The sequence below is a fragment of the Anthonomus grandis genome, chromosome 7, assembly GCF_022605725.1.
Source record: "Anthonomus grandis grandis chromosome 7, icAntGran1.3, whole genome shotgun sequence".
In the NCBI taxonomy this organism is placed as follows: domain Eukaryota; kingdom Metazoa; phylum Arthropoda; class Insecta; order Coleoptera; family Curculionidae; genus Anthonomus; species Anthonomus grandis.
The window spans coordinates 16,339,406-16,363,090 of record NC_065552.1 but is presented as its reverse complement, the minus strand read 5'-3'; the positions used below and the strand labels follow the sequence as shown (position 1 = coordinate 16,363,090).

The 23,685-nt window shown below is 31.7% G+C and overlaps 1 protein-coding gene across 1 annotated transcript in view; it reads left to right on the top strand.

Annotated features, from left to right (window-relative positions):
- Positions 1-23,685, top strand: part of LOC126738165 (N-acetylgalactosaminyltransferase 7) — a 58,356-nt gene that overhangs the window by 26,855 nt on the left and 7,816 nt on the right. Inside the window, exon 9 of the mRNA XM_050443359.1 lies at positions 21,942-22,124. Within this exon, the coding sequence (XP_050299316.1) occupies positions 21,942-22,124 (183 nt within the window). The remainder of the gene's footprint in view (positions 1-21,941; positions 22,125-23,685) is intronic.

The window sequence follows — 23,685 nt, the reverse complement described above, 5'->3', positions numbered from 1 at the left end:
CATGATAGACATCCTTAGCTTGGACATACCGTATATTATATTAAAAATTAATCATTAGTCAGAATTATTTCAAAAATTACTTTATTTAATTTGAACATCGCATTTAAAACTTACTTATCAATAGTATTGTTTGCCTTCAAATTGTTGGGGATTCTAGATTTTGGACCACTGTTGGTACCAACTAGGAAACTGTTTGTATCCTGCGAAATTTTGTTGGCTCCATGGCTTGAAGGACCATAAGCTGCTCCAGTAGAAAGGATTCTCGTGATACTGTTGGTATTGTCCCTGAATTTCTTCATAAGAAGGTTTACCTGGAATATATTCTTGTTTGACGTGGAGCCAGTTCATTGGTAGCTGTTGTCCCTCAAACTGTTCATGCTGGGTCCATGGGTAGTGAACGTATGGATTTACTTCGGGCTGATATTCCTCTTGTAGGTAGTTGTACTGGTTTGTCCAGTATTTTTGGAATCCTGGGAACTGGATTCTGTAATATTGAGGCCAGAATTGTTCGTATTTATCTTGAGCATAGCCTTGGTTCATTCTGTAGTTTTGGAATTGAGGGGTTTGATACCATGGGTATTGTGAATGCACCCAAGATTGGTACATTGGGTTTTGAACATAGTTGGGATGCGAGTACCATGGTAGTCCTTGGTAGTTCTGGTAATAACTTGAAAAGTATTGCCATGGGTTGTAGTAGGACCCCTCGTGGATTCCTACATCAACCTTTTTCTCAGTGTTGTATGTTTTTGAAGAGGCGGCACATGCCAATGATAGGCACGCTAAGAACACGATGTACTTCATGGTTCTTGGATTGCACTGTTGTGGTTTATGAAAAATATTCATTCTTTTATACTTATGAGAAGACTTGTTGCGGACTTCGTTATCGCAGCAATTTAATTTTGCAATATGATAACATGTTTTGTTCTTAAATATTGGAAAATTACTGGATAACCACAATTGTATTAATTATTTTTTTTGTAAATATTATTTTAAATGCAGCACTGATTAAAAAAATAATAATTTCGAAACAAACTATATATTTTTGAAAATTTCGTATGTTAACGAATTTTGCCAAATATATTGGCTTTTTGTTGAATATTTTCAGGGATTAAACGAGACCACAAATGCGTTAGCGTGATATGGAGCACACCGTGGGATGCATATTTTATTACATTTTGTATCGTGGTCAGATTGTAGGCAATTACTAAAGGTATTTTAGAAAAGCCTTTAAATAATAAAAAAAATAGAGAGAACTTGATTATGAAATATAATAATTTAAAAGAATTGGCAATGAAATGGCAGATAAACGTACTCCCTTTTATGGAAAGTTAATTCGATATTAGAAAATCTCGTCTTTTAAATTTGGGTAATATATAGCTTTAAAAGATTATATGCGTCCGACTTTAAATTACAAAAAATAGATTATCGTTAATATAAACGTATATATAGTATACAGGTTGGCGAATAGAAGACTACACATAGGCATTATAAATGACAACTCCGCTTTTCGCTTACTTTCTGGTTGATAAGCGGCGCAGCGGATTCCGGTCATCTAAATTGCTATCTTAGGCACGGCACAATCAGCAGACCTCATTTTGCTGTGTGATTGCATACTGGACTGTTAAGTCTTAAAGCGCTATTTTAATTTTTTTCAATATTTATCATTATGGCTGTTTATACCCCTTCCGAAAAAAATCAATTGATTAAATGGTTTTATGGAGGCAATTCGGAGCTGTACAATGCAGGGATTTATTCTCAGTATATTTTGAAAATAGACCGACTTGTGCTAAACTATTTTAAATGTGTCAAATTTTAAGACATCTTTTTGCCTTCAAGAATGTAGAAATTGTCACATCAAAGCTCAAGAATCACCTCTTGAAAGGGTCTAGGAGAATAGAACGACAGAAAGAAATAGTTTGTAGTGCTTTGGTTTTGGATTTAACACGATCGAGCAAAAGTGTTGGAGAGGAACTGGGTATGCCGCATAATACTGTGACGAGTATTTGGAAAAAACATGGATTAAAATGTTTTAAATATTCCAAAAATCAGGAGGTGTTTCCTGAAGACCAGTGGCGAAGAATGGCATTTTGCGAAACCATGGAAAAAGCAAATGAAAATTAAAATTTCTTAGAAAATATTTTGTTTTCAGATGAGTCCTGTTTTCCATTGGATGGTAAACACAATCCTTCCATTGTTTGTTACGTGTCTCTGGAAAACGATAACAGAAGTTTTCAGTTCCGTACTCAGTATTCTCAAAAGTTGAATGTTTGGTCTAGTGTTTTGGGGCGACCATATTATTGCACCCTTGAATTAATACAAAACCAAGTTCTTGCTGCTGTTCAACTCCTCCCTGATATAGACCTGGGATCAGATTATTTTTAACAAGATGGATGTCCTGCTCATAATATGGTTAAAGTAAAATAATTTTTAACAAATACTTTTCCTAGCCGTCTTGTTAGTGGGACTGGCAATATTAAATGGCCTCCCAGATCATCCGATTTGTCACCAAATGACTTATTTGTGGGATTATCTTAAGGAGACTATAAACATCATAATAGTAGGTCAACGAATTTAGAGTTGAGAAATAAAATTATTGAGTCTGCCAATTGTATTATACCTCAAACTTTTTTGGATGTAAGAAACAGTGAATTTTTTAATGATGCTCGCTAATTTTAACGATTGTCTATACTTTTGAACATAATAACAAATCAACAATAAATGATTTGTTTGGGATTTTTTGGTATACCCATGAATGGTAGGGTGCGTTGTCCATCACTATCACTGAATTCGGGGATAGATTTGGAAACAATTGTTCAACACACAATAATTAGGCATTAGGAACAAAGCCGTTATTACCCCCTACATGTTTAAAGATTAATATTTATAATCAGAATAGTCCATCGGTAGCTTTTGGTTGATCATTTCCAACGTTGGTACTTCGTTTTCCTGATAAAAATGATACACAGTTCGACGTATGACTTCTTTATCGCTATTATCGAAAGTATTTAAATTTCTGATTTACCCTCTTGCGCTTCACAGAATGGTCAATAACATCTCCTGCTCTAATAATTGTGTAGATGGTAGTTCAAGCTAGTTTAGTGCGCTTACATTTAAAATTTCGTTTTGCGATATGGCTTGCATTCCACCTTTTAAACATTCGAAAATGTTTAAAATAAGTCTTTGGGTTTGAACATGTAAGTCTTTATTTGAAATTTCAGATTGCTCCAGACTGAAATTAGTTTAGTATCAGAGGTGTCAAAAGGTCTCCAAAAACCATAGTTTTTGATATTTTAAATATCACTAGCATTAAAGTTTATGAAAAACAATTGTAACAACAACAGTAACAAAAATCAGAGCAATACGATAAAAAATCATCAGTCTTTAAAGAAACCTGCTAATAAACTAATTAAAACCCAGCTCGCCAGCAATGGAAATCATTCTAGTACCGTACCGGCCAGTCGACAATTCAAAACCAAGCTTGGCCGAAAAACATATTGTCTTTGTTGCGCATGTCACATGCATTAAAGCCGCTCTTATAAAATCGCTCTCTTATAAAAAATGATCGTTGAACGAGTCGAAGTTTATTTTGTTGTATCGCGGCCGTTAGTACTGACTTCGTATAGACTGTAACTATCACGTTTGAGAATTCTTGGCCTGTGTTCTTCCGATGTGTAGGAAAAAAAATTGTAGTTACTGGATATGGAGAAGAGGTACACGTTTAGGCAGATATTCTTGGAAATGCTATTATTAGGCCTATATTCATTGAATAAAACCGAACCTGTTGAGCTTTATTTAAATTTGGTTATAAAAAAATAAATCTATTAATAATAGAAAATATGGAATATGAATTAGATGCTCTTGGCTATATAAATATTCAGTATTTAATAAAAATCGTTTAATAAAAATTAATTTAAATATTGCAGATCCATATTGTATCATACTTTGTTGTATTCTTAATAAAATATACTATTTAATTCAGGGTATACTCTTTTTACGAGCCATATAAATTAGTCAGAATTCTTTCAAAAATGTACTTTATTTACTTTAACATGGCATTTAAAATTTAGTAAATCAATAGTATTGTTTGCCTTCAAATTGTTGGGGGTTCCAGTATTTTGACCACTGTTGGTACCAACTGGGAAACTGTTGCTTGTATCCTGCGAAATTTTGTTGGGTCCATGGGTGGGACGACAATAAGCTTCTCCAATAGAAAGGATTCTCGTGGTACTGTTGGTATTCTCCCTGAGTTCCTTCATAAGCAGGTTTACCTTGAATATATTCTTGCTGGGTGTGGAACCAGTTTATTGGTAACTGTTGTCCCTCAAACTGCTTGTGCTGGGTCCATGGGTATTGAACGTATGGATATTCTCCGTGCTGGTATTGTTCTTGTAGGTAGTTGTACTGGTTGGTCCAGTATTTTTGGAATTCGGGGAACTGGGTTCTATAATATTGAGGCCAAGATTCTACACCATATTGGTATTTATCTTGAACATAGCCTTGGTTCATCCAATCCAAACTTTGGAATTGAGGAGTTTGATACCATGGGTATTGAGAATGCACCCATGATTGGTACATTGGGTTTTGAACATAGTTGGGATACGAGTACCATGGTAGCCCTTGGTAGTTCTGGTAATAACTCGAATAGAATTGCCATGGGTTGTAGTAGGACCCCTCGTGGGTTCCTACCTTATTCTCGGTTTTGTAGGTTTTAGAAGACGCGGCACATGCCAATGCTAGGCAAGATAAGAACACGATACACTTCATGGTTCTTGGATTGAACTGATGTTTTTTATGAAAAATATTCTTCGTTTTATACTAATGAGAAGACTTGTTATCGACCTCCTTATCGCAGCAAAATAATTTTGCAATTTTATATCATGTTTTGTTCTTCTAAAATATTGGCAAAATTTTAATGATAATGCGAGGAGAATAGCAGGCAATCACCATTTTAATTATTGTTTCGTTATGTAAATATTATTTTTAGCACAGCATTGTTTAAAAATCATTATATTTCAGAACAAACAAAATATATTTTTTAAGTAATTTTGTTAACAAGTTCCGTAGTAACAAATTTTAAGTTTACTGTATTAACAAATATTGATATAAACTTAATCAGCTAAATAATACCTCGTTATATATGGATGTATCACAATCGATGGGTTTATAAATTTCATAAATCCATAAAAACATTTTATATAAGACCGAAAAAGTTTTAGTTTACGCGTTTTTGCGTTTTTTTGAAATATTTAGCGAATTTACATATTATTATACAGTGCGGCTCCTAATTAGAAAGGAGGGTCATGCGATACATCGTTTGAAAGCTCCCACTGAATGCTATATGGTCCTAGAATATTAAGTCTATCATTACTTCTACCCATAGCAACAGCCTTTCAAAATCTTATTTTTCGCATTTTATTTATTTTTATTTTCTTTACACCTGTTCAGGTCTAACTTGTTTGTACACTACCGCTCAAAAGTATTTGCGCACCATGTATTCTTTTTAATATTTTAAATTAGACACAAAAATCTTATTTTTATACCTATATTAAGATTGTATCTCTTTTGTAAATTGCTTAAACAGCATACCCATCACCTATGGTTCGTTGAAAAACACTATTTAAAAATAGTCTTGCGAATAACAAACAATGTAGTGAAAATATGTACATCTTCTAAAAAACTAATCTGTTTACAACTCGTTTCCGATGAAATTTGAAACATTTAAAGGTTTTTAGACTTCAAGAATTGATTTTGTGTGTCACCGCTTCTTTGCTGGTTTTTTCAAAATTCTTTAAAATGGCTTAAACAAAAGAGTTATCTGTAGAAACAAAAGGTATTATCATTGGACTTCATAAGGCTGGAAAGACTAACCGTCAAATTTCGACGGATTTGGAAATTCCAAGGCGGACCGTCGATTATAATGTTAGGAAATTCACCAGAGAAGGGACTATTAGCGACAAACCTCGATCGGGAAGGCCAAAGGCAACAAGTTCAAAGGAGGATTTAAATATTATAATTACAAGCAAACGCAATAGACGCCTTACCGCTCCTGAAATCACAGCAAAAATCAACAAGGAGCGTAAAAAAGCGGTCAGTGTTTCGACAGTAAAACGGCGACTTTATAATGCTGGTCTTAAAGGACGTTTAGCTGTATCAAAACCGCTACTGAAGGATGTTAATAAGAAGAAAAGACTTGAGTGGGCCCAATTACACAAAGAATAGACCATTGATGACTGGAAGAAAGTTCTCTGGAGAGACGAGTCAAAATTCGAGGTTTTTGGAACGAAGAGGCGAGTTTTTGTTCGCCGTTATGCCAATGAAAGGGTTGCTGAGAACTATACGGTGGCCTCAGTTAAATACGGTGGTGCTTCGGTGATGGTGTGGGATTGTTTCGGAGGATCTGCAGTGGGCGATCTAATTAGAATAGAGGGAATTCTTCGAAAAGAGGGTTACAAAACAATTTTAAGTGACAATGTACTTCCTTCTGGTGCTCGATTAATTGGGGAAAACTTCATCTTTCAACATGAAAATGACCCCAAGCACACGTCGAAATTGTGCAAGCAATATTTAGGTCAATTACAAAGGCAACATCTTCTGAAAGTTATAGTATGGCCCCCACAATCACCGGACCTCAATTCTATCGAATTACTGTGGGACGAACTGGATAGACAAGTGCGAAAATCATGCCTCACATCAACAGAAGACTTGTTGAATTTGATTTTCTTAAATTTAATTAATTGAAAAATGTATTGTTTATATTCATTTTGTTATAAATAAACCGTTTCATAAGAATAACTGATGGGTTTATTATTTTTAGTTATAACTTTAAAACAGGCATATGTGGGAAATACTTTTGAGCGGTAGTGTAGGTGTGTTGTTGTTTGTAGAGTTCAGTTAGAGTTAGTTAGGTTAGAGTCAAAAAAAAAAACAAAAAATCAAAAAACTCTAGAAAGAACACACCTCCAAGTAAATTAATTACACCTGAACAGGTATAGTAAACAAAATAAAACTAAACAAAAATGCAAAAAATAAGATTTTGAAAGGCTACCATTTTGGTGTGAGTTGAATTAATGACTCAATAGTGTTTTTGTTTAGTTACATTTTTTTTGTCTTACGTTAATTAACAATATATATTTACTATATATATTATATATATATATATACTATATATATATATATACTATATAATTGAAATTTGGTATATCGATAGAATAGTGATAAGAGCATCTTTTGACATTCTACTATTTTCCATCACTTTCCGACACAACAGGAAGTGTTGTCTTGAATAGAAAGATGACACTAACTTTCTTATTTTCAATAGGACACTTGGTACATATATTTTTACGCATTTCGAGAAAAAATAATATTCTAAAAACATTAATACTGTATTTTCTATTTTTTGTTTTATAGTCATAGAAAAAATCACTTTTTTAAATTTTAAAATAGGGTGCCATGAATGCGTTGAAAGTTTTAATTTTTAATCAAGTAATCACGGAAAAATAGTTTTCGTTACACTATATGATTTAAGTCTTTTACAGGCGTATTTAAAATGTCTAAATCATTAATTTTGGGATTTACTTAATTTTTTAAACTATAATTATAGTTATAGCACATTATTGGGAACAACCACTTTTGAAATGCGGTTTATTTGCCAATAATTTGATATGATTATTTTTTAAATGGGTTGATAAATAAGCCCACTAGAAGAAAAAACTCATATACAAAACTCAAAAGTCACATAAATAAACGCATTTAATAATTAAAAATAGCATACAAGGCCTTGATTGCTTGAATAGGCTGCGTTTTGACGCGTTCTTCAATTATTTTTCAATTTACATAATACATGACATCTTGTCAAGCGCAATTATTATTTGTTATTTAAATAAATTTGCTAGTATTTGAAATGTGCACCAATGAAGAAAAAGTTGATATGCCGCACGCTATATTCCCGCGCATGCGTACTTTCATTAGACAAGAAGGTGGTCGTTTCAAACATGTTATGTTAAAATAATTTGTAAACCTCATATTTTTCTGTTTGTTTACCGTTTGTGTGTACCTATACAATGTTAGATTAGCATGTAAAAGATTTAAGAGTAAGTAGAGGGAGGGTAGTCTTGGTCGACTAGTTAAATAACAAAAACTTTTTTTACAATTCTCTTGAGGTATCGGTCCTGACAGCTATTGTTGAAATAAAATGCCTTTTAAGTTACCACCAAAGCTTTCGAAAATGTTTATTTTCTCCTTCAGGGCTACAAATTTATAGAAGAAATAATATATAATTATTTTTGTAGGTTTGCTTGTACAATGGAAATTCGTTATAAGTATACTTACTACTATACTTTTAGTTATGAAAGTCTACTATGAGGCAACATCTTTGTTGGTTTATAAAAAAAAAGACTACATTTTACTTGATTTTTATAATTTCATTTAAACCGAAGCAGAGCTAAACTGACATGGAACGCTATATAAAATTTAAAAATTATGGTATACCGGAGACCGTTTTTTAATATAATGGTATCTGTTTGTACTTTATGCTATGTTAACACTATTATAAATTATTAAATCCATTTTAGTATTCAAAACATTATAATAATTGACCCTTTTTTAAAAAATGTGTGATTTGAATAGAGTTCAGTTTAGGAACAATTTTTAAATTAACAATATTAGGCATTTTATTAGTAGATCACTAGAGAAAAAAATCTTGAAGATTTTTTTTTATTTTTGAAATATTTTTTTTTTAATTTATTTTAATTATTTTAGATTTTTGTTCTATGTTTTGAATTATAAATAGCCTTAGAATTAAAGAGAGGTATCGTTTTTTGAATTGTTTAAGACATTCATATTTAGTAAATTAGAATATATTACACTCAAATCTTCTATGTCTGTTTTTTTATTGATACAATTTGGATCTGAATAAATCTCTACCATTTCCAAGAATTTTTTTTTAACCAGTTTAGCTTCTACATTTAAGATTTTTGTTTCTTCATAACCAAAACTACGTCTAGTACCACTATTATGTTGGGCTAAAGCACATAAGTTTTTTTTCAATCTGCAATCACTTTTATGAGATGTTATCCTATCTTTTAAAATTCTAGATGTTTGACCAATATAATTTTTATTACAATCATTACATGGAACACTGTAAACGACGTTTGACTTCAACAACTTATCATCTTTATCTTTGAGCTTAGTTGACAGCAGTGGCGGCTCGTGGGTCAATCTTCAGGGGGTCATTTCGTTTTGAAAACTTATAGTTTACAAAAAAAACTTATAGTTAATAAAAAAAAAAAAACAAATCAAACTATTGATTTTTTAAAGTATTTGAAAGATCTTTTAGCATTTATATTTTAGATAAAAAATACAGACTTGGATAAAACTCAATAATATTTACCGAGATTTTTATCCTATTAAACGGGTAAAAATAACTTTAAATGCTTAAATCGTTTTCCGAAAATTAACTTTGCCTTTTTATTAGAGTAAATATTTTAAATAAAAATATAGGAAAAAGGGTATAAACAGGTTATCGACTGATATAAAGGAATATTTATATAATAAATTGTAAATTTATTAAGATGAAATTTACCTTAAATATTTTTATATTTTAAGTGAATTCTCCTATCCTTTAGTTCTGCAAAATAGTCTATGACCTTATCATTGAAATTTGGAATGCTTTTGACAAGTATTTTCTCGATGCTCGACATAGACAAGGCACTAAGTCTAGATTGTCCCATCGTATTACGCAGGAATGTTTTTACTCTTTTTAAAGTAGAAAAACATCTCTTACTTTCCACGGTTGTCATAGGGAGTGTGCACAAAATATTTAAAAATTTCACTACTTCAGAAAATGTTTCAGACAAATTCATGTTAATAAAAAAGCTAAAGTATGGCTACTGCACCGATACTATTGCGAAAATCCTCACGACAATATAATATGACTTCAAGTTCCGATCTTAGTTTGGAAATATTTACTGTGGGATAATGAGCCTTCACCATATTTAAAATATTTTGCGGAAAGTTGGTAGTGTATGCCTCAAATTTCTCTGCGTAGAATAACTGTGAAATCATGAGATGATCATTGAAACCAAACCTGTGATTTATTTCAGATATAATAATATCACAAATTTCCAGTGCAGTTCGTCGCTTTGGATCCTCTGTAGCTGTAGTACTTTTTCTTTTTTTTGCTGTTGATGTGCTTGGTTCTTCTGATTCCAATATAGTATTTCTAATTATTTGGATATTGTTGTTAAAAGACAGTATATAATTTTTGATAGATATGACATCAATATCTCGCACTTGCAATTGTTTAAACAATATATCAACATGGGGCATTATTTTATGGAAAAAATTTATGCAAAATAAAAAAAGCTCATCTTCCAAATGTCTTTTTAAGCCAGTTGCTTGATTTATATTGTTACCATCATGCTCCTCATCAATAATTTCCTCTAAGCAAGATTTTAAATCATCTTTATAAGTATATACAATTTCAACACATTTTGTATTGAAAGCCCATCGAGTGGGTGCAGCTTTAGGTAGCCTTACTTTAACCACTCTATCCAGAACCATCGTACGTTTTAGAGATTGGCCGAAAAAGGACGAAAATGCGTGTAAATTTGCAAAAAATATTTTTATCGGTTTATGTTGACCCGCCGCTTTTTGCAGGATAAGATTAAGTTGATGGGCATAGCAGTGAATAAAGTGTGCATTTGGGTATATTTCTTAACTTAAACGTAACTTTAGGCAATCAATTTTTCAGGTGCTTCATTAATTTTTAATAATTGAAGTTCTTCCAATATTACATTAGTTAAATGTTGTGCTGTGGTAGCTGGAGGGTTAACAAATTTCGAAAATCTTTCATGTACAATACCAGTTAATACATATTGCAATATGACAATCATCTGCGTTTTATTGGAGCTGTCTGTAGTCTCATCTACTTGAATTGCCACAAAATTTATCTGGCCAATCTCCTTAATTATATGAGTATGTACAATGGCTAACATTGATTCTAAAATGTCGTTCTGAATTGTTTTTGATGTTCCTTTAAATACTGTACTTTTTTCAATATGTTCTTTAAACATTAAATCCAGTTCAGAAACAAAATCGATAAGGCCCAGAAAAATTCCAGGATTATTGGAGCTGTTACTTTCGTCATGACCGCGCAATGCAATTTTGAAAACTCCGCAAAATTTTACACGGACGATTAGTTTGTTTAAAATATACAGTAACTAACTAAAACAAAACATTCATCCGGTCGGGCCGTCGACTACGTTAGCGAGATAGGACTGAAAGGTGACTCTCACTCCCGCTCACGAAATGCGAATCTGCCCTCTTTGTTCTATTTTACATGCATTTCTCCATAAGCCATAAGAACTGTATAGGGACAATTTAAAATACGGCCCAGCCACGGGCTTGTGTGATGAGCGCGAGGCGCGACGTTAGTAATATAATTATTTGTTTTGCCAATGCAGACTGCTTAGAGAATTTTATAATTCACAATGAAGTTTTACATAAAAGATATTTTTAATAAAATTGGTATTTTTATGAGATTATTTTAGGGGGGTCATTGACCAATTGACCCTAAGAAGGAGCCGCCACTGGTTGACAGTGTACCAATCGTTTTAAAATGTTTATTAGCAATCTTCGTTAGTGGGTCATCTTTATTAAACAATTTAATTAATCTCTTTTTTTCTAAATAAATCAACAAGATGTGGCCTCATAGTAGACTTTCATAATTAAATGTATAGTATTAAGATACTTATAACGAATTTCCATTGTACAAGTAAACCTACAAAAATCATTATATATTATTTCTTCTATAAATTTGTAGCCCTGACGAAGAAAATAAAAAAAATATATATAAAAAAAATAAAAAAATTTGTTATATTTATAATTATATTTATATATATATTAAGTTCCTGCATCAGTAAATGTTTTTATTTTATAAACAGTTCCTGGTTTGACTAAATTTAAAATTATCTGGCTACCACTGACCTTAACTTGAAATAATTGAACATTAACCGTAGGACGTGCAATTGTGCGTTTTGTTGTACGTTTGTTTCCTGCGTTGGGTTTCAAGTTATATAAGTTCAAGTTACTGTTTACTTGCAGTTCCTGTTTTTACCATTAATATTTATTTCAATTTAATAATATTTCCTTATAATCTAAAATGAACCGCAGTTTCAAAAATGTTGTCAGAAGAGGGATTTTCCAAATTATTGCTGCATCTCTTGTATTTCAATCTTCCACCCAAGTTGTCTGGAAAGAAATTCTGTTGCCATAAAACTGGGAGGCTACAGGATTTTATGCTCACAAAGATGTCAAGATAATTTTAATGAAAGAGATCAGGAAGGAAAAATGAATGAGCAAAAGATTTATGATTTGTTGACAGAATTGAAAGAGAAGGATAGACATATAGAGAGAATGAGAAGAAACAGAAGAAGATGAAGTGTTGGAGGCCGAAAAGAAGTTTTCCTCATCCCTGGAAAATCTGCATAAACGGAATGAAGAACTTAAAGTTGAATTGAAAAACTTAAAAATTAAAGAAGGTGAATTGTTCGCATTATTAAAAGTGAGTGAAAGGGCAAGTCTTAAGTTCAATTCACAAATTAGCGAGCTAAATATCCTAAATAAAAATTTAATAATAACGATAAAAACATTAGAAAATGAGTCTTCAACCTATAAGACTGAAATAAACTTGCTACAAAAAGACGTAAACGACTTAACTAACTTAAATAAGAAGATGTTAGACTCCGTAAAGGTGTTGGACGTTTAAAGTTTGAAGCTTACTACAAGGTCCAGTGTTTCCTTAAGCCGGGCAGTTCAAGCAGTGAAGTGATTAGGACAGCATCAAATTTAGTTAAGGACTTTACGAAAGAAGATTTTTTAATAGTAATGTTAAATGGAATTTGTTCTTCATCTGATGTTTTAAAAAAATTAATTCAAAATCATGTTGATACAAACACTTTAGTGATGACAAGCCCTTATACTTATTTAAACCATAATGTTATATATAATAGTAATAAGGCCCTTTATCGTACTTTTCATGCAAATAATATTAATCTGTATAGGATTTTAGAGTCTATCACGCCAGTAACTTTGGTTCAGACTTGGCATCATTATTACATGCACATATTTTCAAATATTTTAAAATTAATATTTCATCGAATAAATTGTCTTTGAATCATCAAATTAATGAGTCTGAACTGATTACTGATCGTGAATTGAATTCTCCTTTTTTATAGACATGTCCACGAAGGTTGAATCTCCTTCATGTTCATATTCTACTAGCAAGATTGAAATTAGCTCTTCGAAAAGCTTAAGTATCTTTATTCTTAATATACAATCCCTAAGAAACAAGATGGATGAGCTTCATCTTTTGCTGGACACATGTAATTTTTCTGATATTGTACTTCTGACTGAGCACTGGTTGAGGCCTAGTGAATGTTTTTTAATATCTGATTATGTTCCTATATCAAATTTTTGTCATCAACAATCTATACATGGAGGAACCATGATCTTGGCTAGGCAAACAATTGAAACGATTTGTTGTAATATTGATAAGTATGATAATCTTCTGTTAGAGAATGTTTTTGAATTCTCTCTTTCTTTTTGTAAGCATTTTAATTTATATATTCTTTGTGTTTATAGGCCACCTACAGGAGATATTGCTATATTTTTGGACAAACTTGATTCTCTTTTATCCCAGTTGTCCCTACACTCTAGGGTTATATTGGCTGGTGACTTTAATATCAACTACACTGATGAAACCTTGCCACGTACTTCTCTTTTAAGTATTTTAAATTCTTAAGACTTGAAAATGCACGTTCTTTCTCCCACACGAATAACTTCTTCATCTGCAACTACAATTGACTATTTCTGTACAAATTTTGATGACGTTTTATGCACAGTACTCCCATCTGGTATTTCCGACTATGAAGCTATTCTTGCTAAAATGCCCTATAATACTGTATCATCTTCATCTTATTATATGGGAAGAATTTTCAGCAGAAGAAATTTCAATGTTTTTTCTGCTGCTACAGCTTCGGTAAATTGGAATGCACTTGAAACGGCTTCTGACCCACTTACTTTATTTTTTTATTTCTGTGTGATAAGATCAATCAGTGCTTTCCTAAAATGAGACTTAAAACTAAGAAACGAAAACCATGGGTTACAAGAGGCCCTAGAATTTCAGCTAAAAACCACCGTTTTTTGACTAAATTCTGCAAATATACCACAAATGAAAATATCCTTGTATATCATCATAAATACCGTAGTCTGTACAGAAAGACAAAGCAGCAAAATCTAATTATTATAGGGATCGCTTAAATATGTCATCAAATAGGCAAAAAGAGTGTTGGTCGATTATTAATGATTTTAGACATTGCCATAGAAAAGTATCTGAACCGGAGTTAAGATCTGACATTTTAAACGACTATTATTGTGATATACCTAATATCTTGCTCAAGGGCATTCGTAGTAACATTGATCCCTTACACTATCTTCAACAAGTGTCGGTTGAGCATTCATTTTTCTTTCATCCTGTTGATCTTACCGAAGTAAAAAACGAAATCAGACGCCTAAAAAACCATAAGTCATCTGGAGCTGATGGAATATCTTCAAGGTTGTTACTCTTTTTGCCTGATTCAGCCTTAAATACTTTAGTTTCTGCCATAAACAATTCTTTACATATTGGCATTTTTCCTTCATGTTTAAAAGAGGCGGTGGTTATCCCTCTTCATAAGAGTGGAGATTTGGATCAGCCTTGTAATTTCCGTCCCATTTCTATTTTGTCTACCCTCTCTAAGATAGTTGAAAAACTTGCAAAAAGCAGAATTTTGTCCTTTTTACATCATAATGGCATTTTGTCTGCAAATCAGTTTGGATTTCAAGTCAGTAAAGGGACTCATGATGCTGTTTTTAGCTTTTTGGAGAGCGTCTATGTGTCCTTGAATTCTGGAGAGTCATCGGCGGCAGTGTTTTGTGATCTATCCAAAGCATTTGACTGTGTGGATCATGGAATACTGTTATCTAAGCTCGATAAATATGGTTTTAGGGGCGTAGCGTTGCGATGGCTTGAGTCCTATCTATCAAATCGTACTTAGAAGGTTACAGTGTCTGGGCGTTTGTCTGCTTCTAGATCCCTAAAATGCGGCGTTCCCCAGGGTTCAGTGTTGGGACCACTGTTATTTTTACTGTATGTGGATGACTTGAGTTCATTGAAACTGCAGGGCAAGGTGGTTCAGTTTGCTGATGATATGGAGCCATAAAAATTCTGATTATATTAAGACTTGTATCCTTGAGGACCTTCAGATTTTATCAGGGTGGTGTGCTTCCAATAGGCTCGTGTTTAATGTAAGAAAGACGTCTATTATGGGGTTTAAGTGCGATGTTCAGGGTCTGATGTTTGACGAAAATTCCCTCTTGCAGAATAAAGAGTGCTGCAAGTTCCTAGGAATTACCATTGATGATCGCCTTCGGTTTGAAGATCATATTTTACATTTAGCTGGGAAATTATCTTCTGGATGTGTTGCAGTAAGAATGGCAAAACAAGAGCTGGGAGGGGTGGTTGCACGTTCATTGTACTTTTCACTTCTTGAATCTCATATTCGGTATGGCTTGCCTTTTTGGGGTTTAACCAATAAGGGGCTACTTAACATTGTCTTTGTTATTCAAAAAAAAGCAGTTAGATACCTGTGTTCTGCTAAGTTAAGAGATTCTCGCAAACCCCTCTTCATTTCTCAAAAAATCCTAACTCTTTTTTTCACTCTTTATCTTTACAGCTGTTCTTATTCACAAAATTCTCAAAGTACCCTCTGACACTGGCCATTTGATTCGTCGTGTAAATGATGTTCCCCTACCTATTCCTTACCAAAAACTCATTCATTTACATAAGTAAAAAAATTTACAATCATGTTCCTCTATGTGTTATAGACATATATCGGATGTTAAGAAATTTAAAAGAGAATTAAAGTCGCTTTTATTGGCTAAGGCATATTATAACCTGGATGACTTTTTTAATGACAGGTTTTAACCTTGGACATGTTGGAAAGTGTTTTTTTCTTTTTTTCTTCTCTAGTTTTGTCAATAAGTTTACCTTTATTTAGTAATTGATTGTTTTATTTGGTTATCTTTAATTCAAGTATGTTCAAAAAGTTTTGTCTTCTTGTGTTTAAATTTGTTCATTGTTTTGTCAATTTTTGAAATTGTATTTTTGTTTTATTTTTTTAGCTTGTAGGATGCTTGTATACAAGATTATTCTTACGTAATATAGCACATTTTCTTTCTTTCTTTCTATATTTTGTTATATAACAAAACAACAAAATATATAAATATATAAAACAAAATTTTAAATAAAAATTATATGTGCATAATAATATTTAATTACAGAAATTACTTTCTAATTTAATTATTTGTTCGAAGGGCAAAGTTTCTCCTAAAGTGACTTACAGATGCATGTTTTCAATTTTTCGAATTTCTTTTAGTTGAGTATACAGGTCGTAAGTTTAAGCTGAGAACATTATGAGATGGGATGTAAAACTTTTCATTTAGAAAAAGTCGTTGCATTTTCAATGTCTTGCAATAATGAGTCAATAATTTTAAACAAATTTATTAATTTATTTTGAGTACGTTTAATATAATTTGAACTCTGCCAGAACTACGAAGTTTGCACTGTTCAATCTGATATAATTTTCTTTCTTTAGTTAGTCTCTTATAGTTAGCGTGCTCGTCTGCTCGTCATACTCTTAAAGATTAAGACGCTATTGAACCTTATGACGTTAATTGAACCTGCCTTAAATCTACTTTCGTCTGGTATAATTCTTTCTAATATTGTTTTCTTGGGTTATCGTTTCTGTTTTATAGTCATTATTACATTAAGGTTTATTGTTGTGGTTACATTTAAAAATTTGAAGTGAAGTTTATTTATCTCTAAGATGATAGGGTTAAAATCGTAATACTGGATTAGCGAGTGGTTATATCCTTCGACTTTGTCACATTGTACTTTAATCGGTTATGATTCGGGATTATCGGATAATTTTTATAGTAATTTGGTTTTGTATTTCGCATATACACGATAAAGAGGAAACAATATGAAAAAAGTAAAAAAGCCTAAAAATAATCAAAACTCTAATTTGCTTTTGAGGGGGTGTTATATTACATAAATATGTTTTTTTTTCTGATTTTGAGTTTTCGAAATTTTGAAAATATTGCTGCGAAAAATATGATCTAGAGATAACTTAGGAATAAGCTGAGGTTGTCCAAGATCAAACCAATGATCTATTATGATAGTTTCGGAAAATGTACTTTCTATTGATTTAGATATTTTACCAATATTTATAATTTAATATTAAAATGTAATTGTGTGTCGATATACACAATTTCAAAATTAATGTTGTTTATTTTAAAAAGGATATTAACTAAATAGTTGCTACGCCAGATAACAGAATTATATGCAATATTTTTTTCAATGCGATTATTTTTATCAATTGACAACATATGAGGAAATAAAATAATAAAATCAGATGTTACGGTAGTAACTAAATAAAGCTTATATTAGTATAAAATCATGAATATTCTTCATCTTAAACCTCAATTATCCAGTAACTATGAAGTGCATTGTATTCTTGCATTGTCTGGCATTTGCCTATGTACAGGCTATTCAATGTAACCAGACTACCATGGATTTAACTAGAACCAATGGCAATTTTTCATGAGCTTATTACAACTATCAGTCTTCATTATACTCAATGGACTGAATCCCACGAATACCAAAATTCCCATTTTAAATGTGATACCGCATATATTTGTACAGATTTTTTTTCAATTTTCAAAGTTGATTTACAAAAAGTTGATTGCTTGTCATTCAAATTTCCGTGCTAATTAAAAAAAAAAATTGAGAGTTTTTTTAAACTAGCATAAATCCGCGGTTCCGCTCGTGTGGTAGAACATGGTGGAAAGCTAACATCTTTAGTAAAAGGCGAAAAATTTATTTACTTTGAAGAGAATTCAGGGTGATCAATAATGTGAAGGTGAGATAACACCATCTAGTATTAAATATTTTCCACTTTACCAATTTCACTTGCGTAGTTCGCACATAGCAGCGAGGGCGCCCCATGAGCAAGATCAGCTGTATTGTTGAACAACTAATTGCCATTGCAAAATTGGTAAGAAGTTTACGAACCTGCTTTCCGAAGGTTCAAGGAAGAACAACTGTGCAAACTTTCACGCGATCACAAAATAAATCAAACACACTATTTGTAACATAGTTTCCAAATCAGTTGCTCAACTGAAAACAGTCTCTTAGGTTCTGTAGCTCGGCACCAAAATATTCAAAATAGCGCTGGAATATTTTTGACACCGGAGATCGCCACATATCAACAATTTTCTTTTCAACATATTACAACTGTTACCCTATCTGATTAGAATCTACAAGATACCTTTCTTACACTTTAGCGGCTCTTAAAAAAATGGAGGAGAGAATTATAGGTTTGGATATACAGGATCCCAAATTCAACTCCCGAGAATTTAACTTTACTTAGCCATTTATTATTAGTATTTAATAAATCATAGATTTTTTTCGAGATTAATATTTTATGTTCGAGGTCTTCTACAGGAGTTTCTTGAAAATTTGAATTTTCTTCATTTGGACTATGATTTTCGTCATAATAGTCCTCTGGATTTTGTTATGGATTTTAAAAATATTATTCTTCATCTATGGCAGATGGATACTCATATTGTAAAAGATCGAGTTCCTCAATTATTGGTCTAGGTCGACTTTGATGTTGGTTATTTTGGAAATAGTGTTGTCTTTGGTTACACGTAGTGTACCTTTATACCTGTACCTACTTTGGTACAAGTGGACATTGGCATAAACTTAGGTAATATAATTCTTTATTGGTGTTTGGTTTGAACACGTTTTGAGGTATTTGGTCTTTGTCTAGCTGATAATAAGAAACTATTCAGTGGCGGCTGGTGACTTTAGGAAGAGGTGAAGCGCAAAACCCAGAATATACCATAAGCAGCAAAAACAAAATTTTATTATGCAAATTGGGTCATATAACGGCAACATTTTATAAAAAAAATTCCCGAACGCGAGGGAATTTACTTCCGATAAACAAGAACTAAGTCAATAGAATAAGAACCTTGCTGGTAGCGGCATGCATACGCCGCGCCGTTCTGTAAATTACCCCGCGTGTCTGTCCGTCCGTGGCCATAGCAACCGTCGTAAGCGCGGGGAGAGGTGTTGCAGCGGATTATTGTTTCTGCTAATTGTGCTGCATTGACACATGCGGTGGCGGTCGCCGCTGCTCTTATGAGAATATGTTTAGCGCGCTCGGGTTTCTAAATACTTTTACAAATATATTCTTTATAGGATTACACTTATTTTGATAAATCAGATAAAATAAAGAATTAATTTGTTATAAAATATAAAACAAACTAAATTGTAAACGTAAAGATGTCGATTTTAAAACTCTTAAATTTTTAAAAATTTGTGGTGAAGCGGCGCTTCACCCGCGTCCCCTGACGAGCCGCTACTGAAACTATTATTATATGAATTGATCCCTTTGATAAGGGTATCTATTAAAATTTTAGGTATTTTAAAAGTGAGATCTTTGTGGTTGGTGTCTATTAATTATTATTAATTTGATGGTTATTTTTCGTGGAATTTTGTGCATAAAAGATTTAAAGTTTTAAATACTCTGTCATTGATATTTTGCGGCTAGTCATTACCTTGTTTTAACATTGTGAGTGTTTTTAAGGCCATCCCAGGAGAATAATCTCATAAAAGTATTTGTTTAGGTCGGACGAATCTCCATGAAATAATGGTACTGAATTTAAATATTCCGGCTTAAATTATCATTTTAAAATTATATTTATGCCTTTTTAAATTCGGGTGTTGGAAAATTAATGATTGAGTTTGTTTTATTTTACTTAAAGTCTTAATAAAGAATTATTTATATTTAGTTTTAAATTATCAGTGTCTTGTGGATAATTTAAAATAATACTTACTATATATACTATTGTAACATTTCTTAGTTTCAAGTTCAGCTAGACCAAGCTGAAGGTTCAATCTTTAGTTTATTCAAAGACTTACTGAATTAACTAATCGACATATTTATAAAATAATAAAATCCATATAAGTTAAACTTACATTATTAGAGCAAAAGCCTTTGCCCATGAGTGGAAAGACTTGGGTGGTGATCCCCATACCAAAATTTAACTCTGCGGACGGAACTGGGGAATTATATACCAGTTTCTGATATTGTGATTGTCCCGGCTCGTAGGATCCGCACACTTAACGATTGTCTTAGGATTCCCAGTAGATCCTAAAATACTCTCCTCTGTATTTGGAATTGTCAATTAATCGACACGAAAAACTCAATATACGATATTGACTTTTGACAATGTTTTGACTGCGCCAATTAAAAATCGGTTTCCTGGCCTTTGGTTTTTAAGAAAAACTATTGTTTTTAAAAAGGTAAAATTATGGAATATCATATTTCAACTTTTTTCTTAACAAATAACAAGCTCCGAACTGACTACTAAAAGTTTAAACAAAACCTATAAGATAAAATAAATTATGGCTTCACCTAAATAATAACATTTATTAAAAGTTTAATTTGCGTCATTTTTCTCCTATGAAATAAAAAAAAAAAAATTTTACCACGATTAACAACAATCAGAATACTAATAAAAATTTAAGTTTTTCAATATTTGCTATAATTTGTGCAGCACTATAAATTAAATTTTCTAAAAACGGTTAAAAATAATTTCACTTGCAAAATAGACATTTAATTTTAACTATTTTTTTAATTATATTAACTTCTTTCTTTTATTGTATTTGATTAAGTGTAATTAATAGCAAACAACCAGGAATAGTAAAATAAAATAGCAATGGAATTATGTAGCAAGACGCGACCTTTTCCAAACTAGTATTATCTTGGAATTAAGTTATAATTACAATTAACAGTGTTTACGATAAAACATTTTGTAACTTAATAGTTGCTACCTCAGATAATACAAATAAGATTCTACAATCAATTAAGTTTGTTTTTTTAAACAATTAAACAACAAAAATTACGAATTAAAATTATATTGATTTGATAACCAACAAAAAATCATTAACATGTAATCTCAACATATTACATTCCATATGCGAAATAAAAACACCGATGCTTTCAAGATATATTATCGAAATATGAATTTTTATATTAAAAAAACGTATAATTATGAATATAAGTATGCGAAGTATATTTCTTAATAATTATACGCTTTTAAGTACAAAATGCTATTATTGTTTATAATTATTTTTCTTCTATATCCCTAAATGCTTTTGCAGCGTGAACAGAGTGTAAACGAATAAAATAAAAAAAAATAAAAATATATAATAAAGTTTTTTGACATGGAATGAAACCCTGGGTCGTAAAACTGATGAGACTTTTAAACTTTTTATCCCCTGGTGATGTACGCCGCTGTGTCCGAAAAATGTCGGGAATTTTAAAAAACTACATCATGTTGATAAATAATTGGAGGGAGACTGCAGTATTTTCATTTTACCGTATTCTATTTGGTTAAAATCATTGCAACAATTTGAATAACTTTTCATGGAATAAAAAAAAATTGCGTAAAAAAATATTTAGTGGAAATAACTAGATGAAAAAATCAATAGTTCATAGATCATTTCATTCATTCATCAACAGTCCAGATACTGAATTCATTTCTAGATTTACGACCCATGGCATCGACAAAGCTTCATAAAATACCATATCACATGTAGCTGACTGTAGTCATTACTGTTTTAGATTATAAAAGCCATAGTTTTAATTTTTCATAACGAACGTTTTAATACGGAAACTCAGATTTCAACAAACAGTACCATATATAATCAGTATTTACAAATATAATCTTAAGATATGTATATTAAGCCGTAATTTTTGTTATTATTTTAGGTCAGTGGCCGCAAGTAAGTGCCTAGATACGTTGGGACATGGTCCTCCGTCTTTAATGGCAGTCCAGCATTGCCATGGCTTCGGCAACAATCAGTTGATGAGGCTTAATGCCAAAGGCCAATTGGGCGTCGGGGAAAGGTGTATAGAGGCTGACGCTCAAGGAATTAAGTTGGCGTTTTGCAGGTAAGGTATTTGTAAAAATAGTCATGTTTTCTTCACGCTCGTCTATTACGATATGCCAGAGCCAACGTATAGCTCGAAAAACGTAGAAATATAGATTCTTGATATTAAAGCACAATAATTTAATCCTGCCCGTTTTTATTGTTGGTTGCTTGACCATGAAAGTTGGCAATTTATTTTTTTTTAATATTAAGTTAGCGAATTTCATTATTACGTGTAATATACTAATTAACCTGATACTAACTCTAATTTAGTTCGATAAAATATTATTTCTTACTCCTGTTGGAATACAAAACTTCTTTAAAAGAAACATTTAGCCTAAAAAAGTTTTCCAAATAAAGCGGCAACATTTTTTTACAGGAGATTCAATCCCGCTGATTCGACTAGATAAGAATGTCGTACTGATGAATAAAAAAAATAAATTGCCGTATATTTAATCTCTGAAATGAGCAAATCTATGAAGCCAATATGTTAAATTGCTAATCATGTATTGCAATCACAAGGGAACAGTTATTATAAACTTAAACTGTCCATCAGATTCCTACTTTAAAAAGATGTTACTTAGATATTGTTATTGTTGTTGATGCATTTTTGTGTGCTTATTTTATAATTAGCATTAGTATTTATCTAACGGATCAAGTCCTAAAATATTATAATTGGTGGGCTTTGAAGTAAACGTCCTAAAGCAAATTACGTTACCACTGCATATTTTACCTCGTGTTTAGCGGTTTTACGGTTTTTTTCACGTATTTTTAACATTTTATGGTGCATTTATAGTTTTTTAAAGAAAAGCGATTTTTTATTCCGACATTCTAGCATTTAGAACTAGAATACCCTGTTTTACTGCTCTTAACTTTTGATTGGCTGGAACTTTCTAATCATTATTATGACTTTAATTTAATTTTTGTGTGGTAGATATTACGGACTTTTTGGTTAGGAATTGATGTTCTAGCTGATCCCTTAAACTAAATTTTTAACAGAATGTTATCCACAGTATATTTTGAACAGAGAGATTGTTAGAATGTCACCTTTTGCATCTTTTTGAAAAATATTTTAAATTATTTTGTATCAGTCTCTGTTTAACGATGTCAATGTGGTTATTTCGGTTGTTTGTCTTTAGTGGGTGGTCTTGTATTACAAAATTATTTTACTCAAGTCGAAATTATGTATACTGACTTCAAAAAGCCTTTGATCGGATAGCCCAGTATGTATTGTTGATAAATTGATTCAGTATGAGTTAATAGGTGGATTTTGATCATATTTGCTTAATAGATCCCAGTTTGTTAAGTATGAAAGCTTTAAATCAAAATGTTTTATTGCTACCTCGGGTGTACCACGTTTTCAACCCAGGCTATATTTATTCTATTTTATAATAATTTGGTTATCTTACTTGAATTTCATACAATTTCTTTAAAGCTGTCTAAAGTTCTTAGTTCTTGTGTACTGCTTCTAAATCAAAGATATCAAGAGAGAATTATTCCATTAATGATACTATCTTGAGTATGCTTGATTATATTATTGATATTGGCATAACCTTTGATTCTGAATTTACCTTCAACCCGTA